We start from the raw sequence: 19,775 nt of genomic DNA, 5'->3' as shown, positions 1-19,775 counted from the left end.
CGGGTAGCTGTATTTTGTGCGACCGATATAAATCATAATGTGATTTTGTAGAAATTGTAATCAGGTGCTAAAAAAAGAGAACCAATTAAAATGTCTTTACATCAAGGACCCGTTCATAGAAACAATGCACAGTACAAGCGCAGCATTGAGCTTCTTGAGTCTGTTCAGTGAAGAGCGTTTTGATTGGTGGATTAAAAGCTCACCGCGATTGGCTGAACAGAACATCCTCCAAAAAAAGATATTTATGAATCTTAACCTGGCAGGAAGGTCTCAAAAATACCACACACAAATTCAAAGCAGTCCACGCATGTGTGATGATTTGCAAATGAAGATTCAACGATCCATAAATACATGTAACATCATTCATAAATGTGTGATGGAAATTAACTCAAGAACTTCATATATACATATTTGTGTAAACATTTTAAATTTATTCAGGTAAGATGCTTTTGTGTGAGCATTTGGGGAAATATTTATGCTCGCTGTGTGTGTTTGAAATCTCCCTTAGCTGGTGATAGCTGTTTTTAATGCCTGATCAAAAGTTATTGCGAATGTGATAGCCTACTACTACTAACAACAACACATTACATAATTGTTATTAAATGAAATTTCTGGACATTTATAGTTAAATAGCCCCTAGACCTCAGTAATCGTGAAAAAAGCCAGGAAAATTTCAGTTTTGACAATATGGGACCTTAAATGTTAATTGTAAAAAATGGTTATTGAGCACCAAATCAGCATATTCCAATGATTTCTTTAGGATCATGTGACTCTGAAGACCAAAGTAATTGCTGCTGAAAATTCAGCTTTAACATCTCAAGAATAAATTACATTTTAAAATATTACTACAAATTAAAATAACTGTTTTCTATTTTAATATATGTCACAATATTACTGTTTTAATTGCAATTTTTGTCAAATAAACGCAGCCCTGTAGTTCATAAGAGACTTCCTATAACATAAAATCTTACAGACCCCAATCTTTTAAATGGTAGCTTTAGATACATATTAGATATCAGCTTAAAATTAATATTTAATTGCACATGGTAATTTCCCAAGGTTACATTAAAATTACATTTGTTGTCATCTAGCACTCAAATGAAAATGAATCTTTCGACCTAAAATTGATATTTAAATACAATAAATCATTAATATTTTATCAACACTAAATGTAATCTTTAAAAGATTAGCTACAATATTTAAAATTAATATTGGTTTTCCATTCTTTCAATTATAACGTTGTAATTGCTAGCTTTTAAAGGAATTTTATTTTTAGTGCACGTTCTTTTTTTTTCTTTCTTTTTTTTGCACAGAATAGAATTATCAGCCATAATATCAGAATAATTTTCGGCTTTTTGGTATTAGTATAGTAGTAGTATAATATGTTAGTATATGTGTGCATGTGTATATCTAACCAAACATTCTTCCAGATAAACACACACCTGTGTAAGCATACTGTACCAAGACCCATAATGCATCTGGATCCACACCCTCCATTTTGATCTCTTCTTGTTTTGCCTCTCGGACATCACTGGTGAACATGGCCGCAAAGTAATCGGACACGGAGGAAAGAACCAGTCTGAGATAGCAAGAGAGAGAGAAACTATGATATGATATCTCACTGAGTGCCCACATGCTTTTACATGCTCTCATTTTTCACGCATACTGTACGTCTTCTGGATCACTGAATAGACACTTTTGTGTGCTGCAGGTAAAGCATGATAAAAAGTTGGAAAAGAAAACAGACAGACTACAGAAACAGAGACTGATCGAGTGGGAGAGACAGTAAGAGACAGGATTTGAGGATCTGTTAACTGAAGCATGGTAAAATTAGGATTTCCTATTCAAATCCAGCTCTGCAGACAAAGATATTCACATACACACACACACACTTAGTCAAAGCTTGCGGCTTTAAATCTATTAGACTCATAGCCAAAATGCTAATTACTATATCAAAGAGCTGAGTGTGTATGTGTGTGTGTGTGTGTGTGCGTGCGTGCGTGTGTGTGTGTGTGCGCGCTTGTATTACTGCTTGAAAGGAAAGGCAAACTCTGTGAGGTCTGTTTTTGTTTGCTTTACGTATTAAGTTACTGAGCAATTTTGTTGTTCTGCTTAAGTGTATGCTGGTTGTTTTAAATAAGATTAATAAAAAATGTGTTAAGTCATTTACGTTAATCAAATCGGATTACCAACTGACAGCCAGTAAACCTTATAAACTCGACATCAACATTCAACTAGAAATGAACAAAGGGCTTTGTATATCATAGCTGTCTGAGATGGCGAATGGGAAAATGGTTTGTGTAACATTAGCAACACATAATTAGCTGCTTGATAATGTAGTCAAGCCAAAGGCTAATGATATCAATTACCATTACGTGTCTAAAGTTGTGCATTACCATTCTGATACACTGACTTGTAGATAACCCTGCATAATTTGCTCTTCCCTTCGTTCGGAATCAGTTTCAAACACATGGCTGAACTATTGCCACTTGCCATTGTATAGAGTTTACTACATCAGTTAGCCGAGGTAAAGTGAAGCATGTGGTTTGAGCTGGTGTGATTATGTGGAGGTGGGGGTTAATTTGCATGTTCGTGATTAACTAAATGATGTACAGGTGAAGAGCAGGGTCAGAAATAAACTTTTCCATTAAGGGGCAATATTTTTCCCCTGGAACTGTTTTCCAAGGGCATTTTTTTTTTTTACCTTTGCAAGGTTTTTTTTTAAAGGATTAGCTCATTCAAGAATTAAAATTTCCTGATAATTTACTCACCCCCATGTCATCCAAGAACTTCATGTCTTTCTTTCTTCAGTCGAAAAGTAATTAAGGCTTTTGAGGAAAACATTCCAGGATTTTTCTCCATATAGTGGACTTCAATGGGGATCAATGGGTTGAAGGTCCAAATTTCAATGCAGCTTCAAAGGGCTCTACGCAATCCCAGCCGATGAATAAGGGTCTTATCTAGCAAAACGATTGGTCATTAGTCAAAAAAAATAAAAATGTAAATACTTTTTAACCACAAATGCTCGTCTTGCACTAGCTTGACCTCACGCATTACTTAATCATGATAGAAAGGTCACGCGTGACATCGGCGGAAGTACCGATCCAGTGTTTACAAAGCGAACGTGCAAAGAAAATCAAATGCCCCTTTACAAGAAAAGCTAAAACAACAATGTTGGATGATTTTGAAGTTGGAGGAGAAAATGAGATGAGTTTTTCACCCGACCCTACCTTTTTGAACCGAAATACAGACGAAGAACTAACCACTCGTGACCTTTCCAACATGATTACGTAACACATGAAGTTGCGCATGCGCATGCGCATCAAAGAGCTAGTGCAAGATGAGAATTTGTGGTTAAAAAGTATATCAATTTTTATTTTTTGATCATTTCACTAGATAAGACCCTTATTCCTCGGCTGGTATCGTGTAGTGCCTTTTGAAGCTGAATTGAACCCGCAATTATAACCTTCAACCAGTTGGCTCCCACTGAAGTCCACTATATGTACAAAAATCTCAATTTCTTTTCGACTGTAGAAAGAAAGACATGAACATCTTGGATGACATGAGGGTGAGTAAATTATCAGGATATTTTTACTCTGGAAGCGAACTAATCCTTTAATGTCAAATACATTTAACCAGTTACTTGAATCAATCACAATACACTGTTACTAATAAAAAAAATGTAACATCAAAAGCCATCTTTACACTGCAAAGGTTATACAGAAGCTACATACTGTTTAATGCTGCTCATGTACATGTATTTACACAAAAATTGTAATGTAATAATGTAAATAGCCTATACATTTATTTAAAAAAAAAAAAAAAAAAAGAGGGTGAAGCTGCAAAGTCATGACAAAATCATTATTGTTGATTATTGCTCTTGAGTATTGTAATAATGATTAGAATTGATGATTAACAGAAAGTCTTTTGTGAGGAAACGAATGTCATATTCTGGCTACAGACTAAAGAACTGTTTATGAATTTGTTTAGTGCTTTTGATGGGTTAGAAAACCGAGACTTCACATTGGGTATTTCTGTAGTATGAAAAACAAAATGGCTATACTGTAAATGTAATGCTGCACTTAATGCTTTTCAAACGTTTTTCATGCATTTCACTTTCATCATGACAGCCGTAATAGATATAGAGTAATTGTGCGGGGGAAGTTTTTGCCCCTTTTTGTTCCATTTTGGTGGTATTTTTGAGTATTAGATCAGGGGAGTTTAAAATCTTATTGTTAACTGGTTACCAGCACTTAAAAATAGTGTTTTCACTTTGGAACAGCTGAAAGAGATTTTGTTCCTGATTTCTGATTTAAAAAAAAAAATATTTCTCAAAAATTAGATTGTGTGAATTTATATGAATTTAATATGAATCTGCCAAAACATAAAATGATTACGAATTGCCTTGAGATGTGTTGCTTTGCCACCTCCCACTTCAAAACTCGCTCTGGCACCACTAGAAGCAGGTGCATTCAAACATAGATATATGGAAACATCTGAAGCTGGTAATGGTGAATACTCATGCAAGAATATGATGAAAGAGAAGTAATGAGGGGAAAGAAGAAAAGAGAAAGAAAGGGATCACAAATGAGGCATCAGCAGAGAGGCGGCGAGTGAAAGTACATTAGAAACTGTGAGATTCATTTAGCAGCATGAGTAACACTCAGCATTTGTCCTCTGCCACTCTCCTTCACTCTCTCTTTCTGCACTTTCATCACTGAGCAGATTGCTTTTAAACCTTTCACTTTACACGCAAGCAAAATAATCTAGCAGTTTTCTGTTTTTACTCATATTAGAGTGTCACTGAATAACTGATTCAGCTTTCTTGTAAGCTCTTTCTCATGGCAGCCTGAAAGTCTGTGCTAAAGCAAGATTTTAGGGATGTTAGGTTGCAGATGGTGCTCTAGATAGAAAAAGGACAATGGCTATTCACTATAAAGTGTATGTGTGTGCATTTGTGCATCATTATAAATGAAACAGCAGCAAAACCCTCCAGCTGCCTGAGGCAGCCCTGCAATCAGCAGAACTATGCCATCAACAAACACGTGGAAACAACATAAAGAGAAGGGTAAATTAATGACGGAGAGGAGAGAATGAGCAGATCACAGAAGAATAGAGGGATGGAATGCCAAGGTGCTGCTATACAATGGTGATTTTTCAATTAGAGAAATGTTTCAGCCCCCTATATATGGTTTTGAAGTATAGTGCTTGTTAACACTTGCAGTTAATATATTTTCAGTGCTATTAAACTTTTATTCAATTTGACAACATAAACGCTACATTCTATTCCATGTGTAGAATGGGGGGTTGTTGTAATTATTTCTTTGTATATCTCCCAATGCAGCAGAAACTGTTTGAAGAGAAGTGTGGAAGATAAGAACAGAAGTGTAATTTATTGTAAGATTTTGATGATGATCATTATTTGAGAGTAAGTTTATTGGGTGTCATTACCCAAACCAGTGAGTTTTTAATATTTTAATTCAACATGGAAACAAAAAAAAAGCACCCTATCCCAGCTTGCAAAAAGTATCAACACTAAATGGCTGATAAAGGTCATGAAACTGAAATAAATTGTGATATTTTTCCAAACTGGGATAGTGTGTGAGATTTTTTTGTGCATTTGTGTATGAAGGACTGAATTTTGATTTAGTTCATACACTGGAATCCCATACTAAAAAACAAAAAAAACAAAGAAACTCAATGAGCTAGATTTAGACCTCAAGAGACTAAGCTGGGAAAATGTTTCGAAAAATGCAAAAACAGCATGAGTGGAAAGCTGAGGAATGGTGGGGGGGGGGCACAACAACTGTGTCTGATGCATTTTTTTGTTTCATTTTAATAACCATTAACAGTATAAAATATTCTCATATGCAACAAAATACACAAATATTTTGTTATATAACTTTTCTAACCTATGTTATGCATATTCACAATACATTACACAATACACAAAGATCATTTTATATCTGTAATTGAATATACACATAAATGCAGAGTGATTTGCATTTGTACTCTGTCTCTGAACTGAAAATATATGCGAACATACTTTTGAGACTGTTATTCCACAACACTGATTCACAAATATAAGTAGCTTAATCATTTAACACACAGACACACAGTAAGAATGGATGCTGTTTGTGTCTGAGGTCACATCTCAAATTATCTCTCCATAAACCTAGAAACTCTCACATGAAAAATTGTTGTTGAACGGCTGTCAAGCCATCAGCATCACACAGGATTCTTGCTTGTCAAATGCCACGCCCATCATGAATAATATCAAAATCTGGTGTATGTATTCAGTGCAGTGCAAATCTAAAACATGCACGTCACAACTACACAACATTCGCTCATTATTAATTTCAAACTCAGAAGCTGAAAATAGTCTAAAATTAACCACTTTCCCTTTCAAACAACAGAAAAAGACACATTTTAATTTTTTTATTATATTTTGGTTTTCAATTTCAATTTAGGTGTAGTTATTTTAAATTGGGCCTAAATAAAGTATAAATTCGGTCGTTCTGTCTCTGTTCCGTCTCTATAACAGACACTACACTTTATCAAAAAACATATATAACATGACAGTTTCAAAAGTCCAAAGTTTTATTCTGCAAATTCAGAAACTGCAGTACATGCTGACAATTAACTGCTATAAATGTGCCACTTCTGCTACATTCAGCAGTAAACTGTAACTACTATCACTCATCTCCAGGGCATTTATGATTCAGCAACATGGACTGGATCTACTCAGATCTTGTCAGAGGCCCCACACTGAAGAAAAACCTGTCACTGGATTTACTTAAGTTTTAGGGTGTAGATTGAAGCTATTTGGTTCAGCTAAATGAGAATGTGATATCATTTGTATGATCTTTACAATGTTTCACAGAGAAGGCTCCACCATTATTTGCAGCACACTGGTTTTGTGTTTCTGCTTTAGGGTTAGGTTGTGATTTCAGTGAACCATATGTGTGTACTGTTTTTTTGTTACCTGTGTGCTGGTATTCTGCGGTCTCCGGCAAGGAGGACTACATCACAGAGTTTCCTGGTCCTCAGGTAGGCCTCCATGCGTCTGAAGGTGTGTTCAGCATGACTGTGTGCCTCGAAATGTTCATCTGACACACACGGCTCCATCGACGCACATGAGGACAAAGTCGCACTGCTGTTAGATGTCCTGAAAAACACACATGCACTGGGTTAGAAAATTCACATAGCAAATTTGAACCGCACTGTTTGATGAAAAATATGTGTTTATTATAGTCTTTGTATATGTTCTTTTTTTAAGTATTATTAATAATTTATTATTCATATTTTGTAAACACTGAATTAACCAAATTTCCAAAGAAATTTAATCAGACAAGATTTTGTCATTATTATTCTCAAGTGGTTGCAGGATGATATAGAAGTATTTAAATGAGTGCTGTCAAGTGATTAATCGCAATTAATCGCATCCAAAATAAACGTTTTTTGAATCCTGCATGTTCCGCTTGCCTCGGTATATATGAATGGCAGAGACGTGGTTTTGTTTACATCACAGAACAGCAGCAGGAGTCTGATTTAATTTATCAAGTGAGGAGAGCTGACTGACAAGAGTGAGTTGAGAAAGACAAGACGATGGCAGAAGAAACGAAACGCAAAAGCACTTGTTTGGCAATATTTTGGATTTTGAAAAGCCTGCTGACTTTTGTCGTTATCTAAGGGGATTTTGGAAGATTTTTTTAAAAACATTTGTTTCTTATTTATTTGGTTCCACAGTGTTTGCTGCTTTTTACTTTATTTAAACTTTGTGTATTTTATAGTGCTGTCAAACGATTAATCGCATCCCAAATAAAAGTTTTTGTTTACATAATATATGAGTGTGTACTGTGTTTAATTATTATGTATATATAAATACACAAACATGCATGTATATATTTATGAAAAATATGTTAAGTTTATGTATTAAATATATTTATATATAATATAATAATATAAATATATAAATGTATATACATGTAAATATTTTCAAACTATATACTGTATGTGTGTGTATTTATATATACATAATAAATATACACAGTACACCTACATATATTACGTAAACAAAAAAAATTATTTTGGACGTGATTAATTGCAATTCATTGTTTGACAGCACTAATTTAAATTAATAAATTATTATTAATATATTAAAATAGTCTAAAAAAAACGAATAAAATCAAGATGTAAAGTGAAATAAAATATGTAAGATATTTATCTTTATATCCTTAACTTATTTTTTTTTTATAACATTTATCTTATAATTATTGTGTTTATATACACAAAAAGAAGAAAATACAGTTATTGAAACTTCAGAAATGACTAAATTAATTATGGTTAATTATTTTAATATATCAATACCAATTACAAGGAAATGACAAGTAACACATTGTATTAAACATGAAAATTTAATATTCTGTAGAAATGCAAAAAAGTAGCATGTTTTTCTTGTAAAACATACTCCAATAATCTTTGTTTTAGTGACAACTTTGAAAAATCTCTTTTTACAGTGTATATGGGGGTGGCTTCAAATATTGTATAAGATATTGGGGAGCTTTTGAGTTAAAAAGGTTAAAGTCCCGTTCACATCAAGAATGATAACTATAAAGATAACGATATTAGCGTCCACACCTGTGGACGATATTGTCTGTTTATTCTCAGCACATGCTCATCTGCCGCTTTAAATTCTCAAGGTCGTTATATCAGGATTGATTCTGATTGGGTGTCAATGTTTGTATCATTCATCAGCTGGAAAAAATCGTTCTGAAAGTGATTCCAACGATATAGCTTCTCTGTGTCTTTATCGTTATAGCTGTGCTGTGAACTCTGCTATTCTTTAATACTGAGAACGATTTTTAGAACTATATATTTATTGTTATCTTTAGTTATTGTTCTTGGCATGAACGGCGCTTAAGAGCCACTGCTTTACAGAAAGTTTTAGGGACCCCCAAGTCTGCAACTTTCTTATAGGCCTTGGATACTGACATTACTGGTACGTCAGTTCAAGCACTAACTTTATGCTTAATTGGACTAAAATATCAAAGACTAGAACAACAGAAACAAATTTCATTTCATGAAAAAAAAATCTAAAACATTTTAAACAGAGCCATAAGCTTTCCTTGCAAAATCAGGGCTACACACACTCAAAATTACGCACACATGCGCACGATCAATGGCTGGATAAATATAGAGGGCTTTAGAGAGCTGTAAGTAATTAGCTTTGATGATGAAGCTGGCCATGAAATACACAAAGCAATTTAGCTTGTTCCCAAACGGCTGTCATCTCTACTGCCTCTCACTCCCTCTCTCTCTCCCTTTATCACTCGCTTCCTGTCATTCTTGTCTCTCTCTTTCCACGTCTCTGCAGATTGCCTTGCAATCCCCATTTCCCATGTTCACACTTATTAGTGAACATATCTCTATTGTCACGGAAACGGGTGTGTGGAAGCAGGCAGGACGACGAGGACGACAAGGATTCCAATAATGACATTTATTGTAGACACAACAAGGCAGGTTCAGGTAGGTGAGACACACACTCGGGGTAACATTAACAATAACCGACACCAATGCTCAGACAGACAGGAACTAATATGGGGTGAATAATTAGAGGGAGACAGGTGAGCACAATGACGGTGATTAACTAATGATTAGACGGGCTAAACCAATACAAAGGGAAGAAACCACAACAAACAGTCCACAGGGGCGTTACATCTATAGTAGAAATTCTATCCACATTCAACACCGCTGAGCTTCTGATTCATCCAGGATCCTTGATAATTAATAGTTCTTGCTGTAATTAATCACAATAGCCTGCAAGTGAGCCTGCAGAGAAGGCGATAGGAAACTCTAACTGCTCAATCTTTTCAATGAATCACAATTTAACCGTCAAATACGCTCAAGCACTGCAATGCAAGACATTTTTAACTATGTCCGTTGTTGAGAACCAGAACTTCAGGTTTGTGAGACTGCTATATCAGCAAAATAATTTTAATTACCCACTGGCTGTTTATATAACAAGTGAAATACATATCCAAAACAGATCTTTGTTGTAATAAATGGTATTAGATTTTTTTTTAAAACATGCATATAAACAACAGAAAATAGCATTAGCAGGGCCTAAAACTGTCATTTTCCACACCTGCCAACTGCCAGTGACTTGAGGAAATTAATAATAACAACAATAATAATACCGGGGAAACTTTACTAAGTTGTTGACAGATTTATAAAACTCATTCTCATTAAAAAAAAAAAAAAAGAAGCATTTTTTACTACAAATAGGCCTATAATTACAATGTAGTGTTTGCAGTCTGATAATTGAGCTAAACCATATTGAATTTTTAGAAATATTTTAAAAAGATAGCTGCCAACTAGCAAGGAACACTGTTTCATGTTTTCGGCAACGCTGATTTTTTACTCACATTTGGCACTTGGCGAGAGTTTATTTTAGGCCCTGAATATTAGCTATTGTTTGGTATTGTTACTGCATGGCATTAAATAGGCCAAACTATTTTTATGTTTAGGAGAAAAACTATAATTTGGGTGGCATGTTAGAATTATAATTAACATTAGATTTTTTTTAAAGGCAGTAATCCTCAATCATTCAAAAAGGATGATTATCTTTAGAGCACAAATGTGAAGATGTTAACTGATATCGATATTAAAGGTAAAATATTGCTAAAGGAATCACACAAAGGCAGACCCATTTCTAAGGTCTTGAGTGGTCACACTATTGGCAAATATCGGTAAAGGGAAGAGCAGCATGTCGCCGTGATGGTCTCTGGGGTTTCAATGTGCTCAGCAGCAGGAGATAACAGCAGTCAAACTACAATCTTTTATAAGCCAAGATCTCTCAGCCTCACAGACCATGATCAAATGGAAAATCTATTTCATTCAAGCATTCAAAAAGGACTCCATTCACACACACAGCTTTCAATCACACCAATTGAAAAGAAGACAGATGGTGAGATGATGAGAGAGAGTGAGTATATTTGAGCTCTCAGCTCCAAATCTTTTAAAAGCAATTAAAGTCTTGCAGTCAGATGAGTGTAGAAACCTAGTCTATCAAGTACCCTAGGGAAAGATTGAGAGAGATGGGGAAAAAATTAATAGAGAAGAGTTTTCATGGAGATTTAATGGAAGAGATAGCTATGGAAGAGATATTTAGATAATAATTCTTAAATGTTGTCTCTTAAAATAGTTATTATAAAACAGATAGTTCCGGTCCTTGATTCTGATTGGTTGAGCCAAGTTCGAAGCTGTTGTAAATTACTCTACAAAGTACAAACATACACCTTTGTTTACATTTGTGTGTTGATTGGCAATCACTTTGTTGGAACCACAACCGTTTCTGAGGAACTACATTGTTTGGCGGAAGAATAATGTTTTTATTAATATCATTACACTTTATTTGCTCCGTTTTATTTTGTGAAACCTTACTACGTATATGGAATAACCGTTTTATAAAAGCAATAAGCCCCTCTACGCGTCGTGCCTAACAACGCCCCTTAGCTGTTATAAATTCACTGTAAACCACGGCTTCTTGGGGCTTATTGCTTTATCGTATGGTTTCAGAAAACCTGGAACATAACGCTCAAGTCGAATGGACCAGTTTTGTAGTGTTTTTTTTTTTTTGTCCATAATACGTTTTTTTGTCCATAATCACTTCTGTTGTATGGAAAAGAGTAGAACTGCAGTCAAGACCAGCGCATTCAAGTCTGCAGGTTAAATCTGAGACAAGAATCAGAAGAGCGTCGAGTCCAAGTCAAGACAAGTCACTATTAAGACGTAAATGTGTTAAGACATAAGTGTAAATACGCTTTCCAGTTAAATGAATGAAGCCAAGTTGCGCTTTAGTGTCACGCGAAATCTTCTCATTGCAAACACCGTGTGCTCTGGTCCAGAGACACAATAGTAGCCTATATAATGGTATAGTTTTTTTTTAATTTGTGTGGATGATTCTTGTTAAACAAGCAGATCAAAAAAAGATAAATTTACACAAACAATATGAACAAACTGATACACTAAAACAACATCCTGTTGTTCCAAACTCATTATTTTTAACTCATTTGTAGGATTTACAAAGTTTTATAGTTATTAGTTTAATTTAAAGCATGAAAACACAAAATAAAACTAGAAAAAGCGTTTCGTTTTAGTGTGTCAGTTCAGTTGGTCAGGTAAACAAGAGGATGGCAAAGTGTTCAAACTGACTGGTTTACATTAATTATCTCAACAAACTGATTCAAAAAAATAACATGCTATTGTTTACATCTTGACTTCAAATCTTGACTGAGTTTTCAACTCAGTCGTAGTGTTTAAATTTGAATGCTGTAACCCTAATTCTTGCTGTAATTTAGATGTATTTAGCGAGAAGACACGAAATAAAACTAGAAAATGCTAAATTCTACAAAAAGAAAAACAGCTGAAAAAGACATATAACAGCATTTCGTTTTAGTGAACTAGTTCGTTCATGTTTTCAGACCAACAATCTATCCATGATGTTGTAGTTCTCAAGACCGGTCTCAAATTCAAGTCAAGTCCATAACAAGACCAAGATCAACAGTGTCTTAGACTTGGTTTTGAGACCAATCTCAAGTACCACAACACTGAATGAGAGCCTTATTTAAAATCCCTCAGTTCGAGTTTCACAGAAGAAGGAAAGCCATGTGGGTTTTGGATGACTAGACTCATTCTTCCCACTGGTCCCTCTTTTGTGACTTTCTCAGTTGGTCGCAATTTTTTTTTTTGCTACAACATGGGATTAATCAATGCATGCTGACGAACTTTTATCATAGTTTCGTTATATGGTAACGAAAGTGTTCAACATTCAACCCGTTATTATTTGTGATTTGAATTTTGTGAATGGGAATTCCTCTTTTGCTGTGTTATAAGCCGCGTGCCTATAGCCTATAAACCAGGCTCTACACCTGAAGCGCTCGCACTGAAAGCACCTCTCTTCATGTGATTAGTGAAATCTGTCTCCTGCTACACTCACATGGTCCCACCCTTTTAACTCGCACCTTCTCAAAAAATTGTCGCAGTTAACTGTTCTTTAATACAGGGAGTTTGAAAGCAAGAGAAGCAGACAGTAGGAAGAGTGAAATGCAGAGACGAACTGCAGAGATTCCCTCTCTTAAGCGCTTTAGTAAGTTATGGGTAGCAGGTTTTCAGCCTCTGGCTCTTCTCAATGCCAAAATTATTTAGTCTCATATGAAAACAGACTACAGGCAACATAAAACACATACACACACACACACACACACTTCTATCTCAAACACAGCAAACACACAGGCAAATTCACAATCCTCCAAACACGACCTAATAAAGTAAACATCACACAAACCCCTGCACGAGCGCAACACACAGAAGAGAGGCAGCAAGTTATCTCAAAAAGCCAGATAAACACCTGCCAGTTCCTGAACATCCCCAGTGGGCACTCGTCCATTCATATTTGCACTCTTTTTCGTACTCCCTCAGTTTCCTTTTCATAGAATAACCTCCTTATTTCCTGTCTTCCTCTTTCTCTGTTCTTTCTGTCAAATGTTGGGGAGCAACAGTAACTAAAAGTAGTGACGCTACTCTAGCCAATTTCTACAGTATCCAATGATTTTTTAGTACCAGGCCAACAGATACAGGACCATTGTAAAACGTTAAAGCTCAACACTGTTTTAAATCACATTGTTTTCACATGCAGTACTGTAAGGCAATAATTAAACATGCTCTTCTAACCTCTACTCCCTCTCATATAGCATTGGATTGGTTCATTAGTGAATCGATTAGCATGGATGATTCATATTAATCATGCAGTTTGAAAAATAAAAAGTTAACTGTGATTTACGTGAATGGATTCAGTAAAACAACATCTGAGCTGTAGAATTGTGGTGCTTTTTATATTTTTATTAGCTGTATTTAGCAAGAGAACATGATAATACTGAATTTAGCACAAGTGAGTGAAAAACAACATTTTGTTTGGAACGGTAAATCAAGGGATTCACAGAGAGCTAAAACAGAATTGACTGAATGAACCAATTCACTAAAACAACATGCTTTTGTTTTCAACTCAGTTGTAGGATTTTGCATGTTTTATCATTTTATTAGTTGTATTTAGCAAAAAAACTCTACAATAAACTAGAAAATAAACTCCTCATTTGACTGAAAAACAGACAAACAGGCATTTCATTTCAGTGAATCGGAACAAACCAAGACAAAAATTCACTAAAATTTAACCACAAAGTTTAATGCTGTCATCCTAATTTTCTTCCTTACAACATAGCTTCAGAAAAATTATAATTTGTTATTTATTAATACTTTATACATGTATTTTGCATTTGATTAGTATGAAATATAGCTTCCTTAAAATATAATAATGCAAATTCACTGCAAGTTGAGTAGGGTTTATCTAGGAAAACTACAGTTTCAAAGTAGCTTCTCCAACACTGTTTCTGTCTTTCATTCTTTCCTTTCTGCACACTGCACACAATTTTCTACTTTTCAGAATTCCATCTTTCTCACCCTCCGGCTCTTTTCCTTAATCACTCCAGTATTTCAGTCTCTATGCCATTGTTAGTTCCATGTGCCTTTAAGCATAAGACTCTGTCTCTACATCTCCATCTCTTTCTCATTTTATGAGTATTCTGCTCTATTTTCGAAACCTCATGCTGTCAAAAGATCTGACATTCAGTCCTTCAAAATGAAAAGTTAATATATGCATATTCATGTCTCATCACTTCAGTTGAGGTTAAAGGAAAGAGAGGCGGTTTCCAGGCTATAATGAGCTCCACTGATATCTGCTGTCATTTCAGAATGGATTTGAGCTGGGATTACGACACCATTTGGAGATCTGGGTCAGATTTAAGCCTCTGTAGACCAATTCAGATGGGAATGAGGGAATATATCAGATGGAGAGGCAAAAAGAGGGATTTTACATTTTAGAAAAATCTGGTGAACATTATGTAAACGCATTTCAAACAGCATCTTACAAGACTCTGAGTCTTATTCTACAAATGGGTATACATAACCACAGATTCATATTGACAGCTTCATGCAGATGAGTAGACAACGCCAAAGAGGGAGAATAAAAAGGGTAAAGAAAGAGGAAAAGGAAAGAGAAGGAAGAGGAAAGGGGAAACGGTGTCATGTGTGCAATTAAAGTCAAGCTGTCCAAAATATCAGTTCCAATTCCCAACCAGCAAACTCAATTATGACATATACATGAAACAAGTTTTAACCTGTCTGATAGAGCTGGTATAAAAATAGCATTTATAAATCCATCGCCTTCTGCTCTTGTTGAGATGCCTTTATCCATAAACCCAAAAGCTCTTTTAGCTCTTGAGACTCGAGACAACACTGTTTTGCGGGTTCAAATTGAGGGAGGGTTAAGGGGCCCAGAACTCCCCATTTGAGTTAAAGAACTCTCTCATAAGAACAAATAAGAAAAAAAATCTGTTGAATGATTGCCATGTCATATTATAATTGTTTTCCATTATTACATTTTTCATCAGTGTACTGAAAGTTCTAGACACACCCAAGCGTGAAGCGTACCCAGCTCTTGGGTCAAACATAACAATCCATTGTTTGGGTAGTTTTTGCGTTACTCCGATCTAGTGCTGGGCGGTATACCGGTTCATACCGAATACCGGTTTTTATTTTTGTTATATGAATTTTGAAAATACCGCAATACCGGTATATGTCACTTAAACAACGTTCGGAACGCGACACTGTTTGAAAGGGGTGTTGCACTGTGGTGAGGGAACAGCTGTATGTGTTACTAAGCGTGAAAATTCCGAAACTGAAGCTGTAGAACTAATAGAACGTGATAACGCAGGAGAACTCATCCACAATATCCACAATGACCGCCACAAATATCCACCGCCCCCCTGCCATCAGCTCCCGTGTCTCACACACACGAGCGCGACTTTAGCACTAGATTTAGCAACTTTCACACCCTTTTAGAAAGGGGTCGTGTTTAGTCACTATTTAGTGTGGTATTTTTTGACAATATTCACTCATCGTGACAGTAAAATAGGGCATTCTAAGTCAATATACTGCAGTATTTCCTCTCTCAATCAGTAGAAAATATGGTTAACACCCGGTCATGCATGAAAAAAATACCGTCTTGTACCGTGAAACCGGTATCATTTTGAAAAATACCGTGATATAAATTTTTGGTCATACCGCCCAGCACTACTCCGATCCTATTTTTAGGTGATGTTAACAATAGTATTTGCGCAATTAGATTCAAGTTAAACTTCCCAAATATACTTAGAGCAAATTTATTTTTTATTTGCACAAAAAAAAAAAAATTTTTTATAATAATAAACAGTATACTGTCAGCAAACCTCCTGACACCACCCAAGCTGAATATATAAATATGTGGTGTGCACTTTTTTCTTAAAAACAAAATACATGCAACAAAATGTCAGCAATGAGAAAACAGCGGTTAAGAAAGCACCTGATCATAGTGATGTGGAAAACGCAAGTTTGTTCTTTGATTTCGCTCATACCGGGCCCTTTATACAATACTTCTATTCAAAACACTGATCAACACACATATAAAAGCACATCAAAATGGTAAACAGAAGTTCGCTGTTTTTTCTTGATGCGCAACCAAAGCTAAATGGTTCTCGTGGAAGCTCAAACATGCTTCCGTGATATGTGAGAACAAACCTCCCTGGTTCTTGTATGTCAAATTAATAAAAGCTTAAGTTTCATCTATTTATCTTTTGATCATGCTTAATTCAAGCGGATTACTTTTATGATGTCTTTAAGAACTTCTTGAAGCTTGAAAAATTGGTTGCATTGACTTTTAATGGATGTTCAAAAATGATGAAAGAACATTAAAAATGCCTTGATTTGTGTTCTGAAGAAGAATACAAGTCTTTTGGGTTTGGAACGACATAATAATGTTGTTAAATCATGTCAGAATTTTTATTTTTGAGTGAAGTATCTCTTTGAGGTTACAAATATTAGTTTTATTATCTAATATTAGGTAATGCATTTTTACATTTTTTACTTGATAAATATGCAAACATTTGTTTTCTACATGAATGTGTTCTCCTGCCCTGGCCTAACTCCCTCTGGACAAAAATAAATAATAAATAAATAAATAATAAATCTTTCTCTAAATCCAGACATAAAATGCAGAATTTAATGACACAAAATAAAGGATTCTCTACACTCTCCATTGTTACATAGAATAAAATGTGTGTATGTATGCGTGCCGACATAAATGGAAGTGTGAGCTGGAGGCAGAGAGGAGAGAGGGAGAGCCCTGGTTTGAATGCTCAACGGATATCAGATGCTTTGCCCCATTATCTCAACATCGTAATTGCAGTTTTCAGTCGGCTAGACGGTTCTCTTCATCTTCCTGTCTCTCTCTCCTTCCATCACTCTCTTGCTTTCTTGCAAGTCATAAACAGCCTCAGGGCCTGGAGGCTTATGGAGTCACACTTGAATCCTCAAATAGTCACTACCTATTTGTGCTTCAAATAACAAACCTTGTGTTTGAAATAACAAAGAGGTGGCAGTCAAAGGCAAATGCATATGTGGTTATTGAATGTTATGAACAATATAAGGAGGGGCCATTTTCACTAAAGTACTTTTGAAGGACAAAAAAAAAAGTGTACTGCATGTATCTGTAATCTAATCTTTTACAAGAAAATATTATTTCAGGTTTTTTTAATTGCATGTTTAAATCAAAGTGTTACTTGCCATTTCTTTGCAATTGCTTGTGAAATTGACATCCAGTTTCTGAGTGCAATTTTTTTTCTGTATAAGTGTGTGAAGAGACAGTTCTCACGGTTTTCAGATGCGTGCATGTGTGTTTGTGCAGTTGTCTCTTCCTGGTATGAACTGAAAGGAGCAGAAGCAATAGGTTCAATCTACCGTCTCCAAGGTGATGAGTCACTAAGTGCCTTTTAGATCTTCACCACACTGACAGACCCACATCCTTCGCTCTCTCAAAAAACCCTAGTAAACATACCCAGATTACCCACCCACATAGACTAGTACCAGAGTATGAAGTCTACAGCACAATCAAACAAGAAACACTGCCGCTGGCACATATTTACAGGCCATTACTAAGCGTCGGACACAAAATGAGTCGTCAAGCCCAAGAATGGGTATCAGATCAGGAAGCCAGACACGCTTGCACATACAGTACACAGTCTCTTTTCAATCACATAAAGCATGTACTGTAAAATTCTGCAATCCCATAAAGCATTGCAACACCTCACAAGTCTGTTTTCTCTTTTTATCTATCAAATTCTCGCATAAAAGACTCACAGCTGTTCATCTATGGCGTTATTTTACTGACAAATGTCGAGAGCGCATTATTGTAGCGCAAAAGCACATTAATACAATGCGCGAGCGCTAATCTCTCCGCTCGCGCGCGGATTTGCACAAAACCGGACGCGCGCGCTCAGATACACGCTGCTCTCGCCCAGAGAGAATGCACGCACTTAAAACGTGTCTCCACTCAAACTGTGTCCTGTGCACTCTCAAATCTCTCTGTGCTCATGCACTATAGATATTAATTCTTTTCGCACCTGAATTAAACGTTGTCAAAGGTTATCATTATGCACTTTTAAAAAGTAGTCTCAAAACAGATTTGTGCAGGGTCTTTCCTTGATTTTTTTATTGTTGTATTTTTTGTTTTAACAAACTGGTTATTGTGCAATGTTAATGAAATGTAGCCTTTAGAAATGGCTAGGAATTGGGTGCTTGGATGATTAGTACATATAACCTCTGTCCAACTGGTTGGTCTCTGAGCAATTTATCTAAAAACAACATATTATAGCCTATGGCCCTAAATACTTTATATAAAACATCAATGTTATGTCATAATATGTCAGACAGATACCTCAACTGAATTTAAAATCATTGCAATAAATTCTCAGTTGGTATGATGGCAATAATAAGTAACTCAAATCACTCCTCAAATCAACATCAAATGTAAAAATAGATGTAAATGATGCAAGATATAACAATAAATGTTCTAATAGCATTGCTGTTTGGCCATTCATTAGGAGTTTTTTTTTTTCTTTTAATCCAGTGTTTTCAGTTCAGATTTTTTTTTAATGAAAATCCACTTAATATTAGCTATACATTTTCCTTGCTTTACAAAAGCACAAGGTTTTGTTGATATTGTGAGCGCACACAAATACAAGCAGACCCTTTGCAGTTCCGAATGAGGCATACTCTTACCTTTATGAGCAAAAATGACGCGTATTTTTTAGTTTCCACTGTTATTAAAAAAAATGCAAGTGCTGGCGCTGGCGCCTTCGTGTCCTGCAGAGTGCGCTTTAGCTTCCACTCTTCACACAAACGATTGGATATGCACCTAAAAGCGCTCATTTATCTAGGTTAAATGTTTAAATGAATACTGTGAAATGCATGAAGTGTTTCATGTCTGTTTATTTTAGGCAAGTCGTGATGATTTGAGAAGGCTAAACTGATCAAACATAATGCTCAACTCGCTGTCTGCCTCTGGCCACTTGGTCGCTCCTTTAAAAAAACAAAAACTTGAATTTAACAAACATAAAATGTTCCAAACATATTTCTAAATTAACTTAAAGAAACAAAAAGAAATATGACCATTTTGCCATTAAAAACCAAAACTGAACTATTTTAATAGCTGTGTAATGGGGAAGAGAGAGAGAAAAAAGTCACGGTATCCAGCCGGACTCGGGCCGAGAATTCTCACAAGCTGTTAGACAAGGGCCGGGCCCATGCAGGGCTCTATTCGTTCCCTCGTTGCCCCCAAACTGCCC

General features: G+C 35.5%; 1 protein-coding gene across 3 annotated transcripts in view; it reads right to left on the bottom strand.

Annotated features, from left to right (window-relative positions):
* The window catches only part of klhl5 (kelch-like family member 5), a 71,281-nt gene that overhangs the window by 24,563 nt on the left and 26,943 nt on the right, over nt 1–19,775 (bottom strand). For all 3 annotated transcript variants that reach the window (XM_016444231.1, XM_016444240.1, XM_016444222.1), the window contains exons 2-3: nt 6,986–7,168; nt 1,443–1,579 (exon numbers count right to left, since the gene is read on the bottom strand). In XM_016444231.1, coding sequence (XP_016299717.1) covers nt 1,443–1,579; nt 6,986–7,128 — 280 coding nt within the window. In that variant the 5' untranslated portion in view covers nt 7,129–7,168. The remainder of the gene's footprint in view (nt 1–1,442; nt 1,580–6,985; nt 7,169–19,775) is intronic.

Source organism: Sinocyclocheilus anshuiensis, unplaced genomic scaffold (genome assembly GCF_001515605.1).
Source record: "Sinocyclocheilus anshuiensis isolate Anshui unplaced genomic scaffold, SAMN03320099.WGS_v1.1 scaffold85, whole genome shotgun sequence".
Classification (NCBI taxonomy): domain Eukaryota; kingdom Metazoa; phylum Chordata; class Actinopteri; order Cypriniformes; family Cyprinidae; genus Sinocyclocheilus; species Sinocyclocheilus anshuiensis.
Note: the sequence above shows the minus strand (reverse complement) of the source record. Positions and strands in the feature narration are given on the sequence as shown.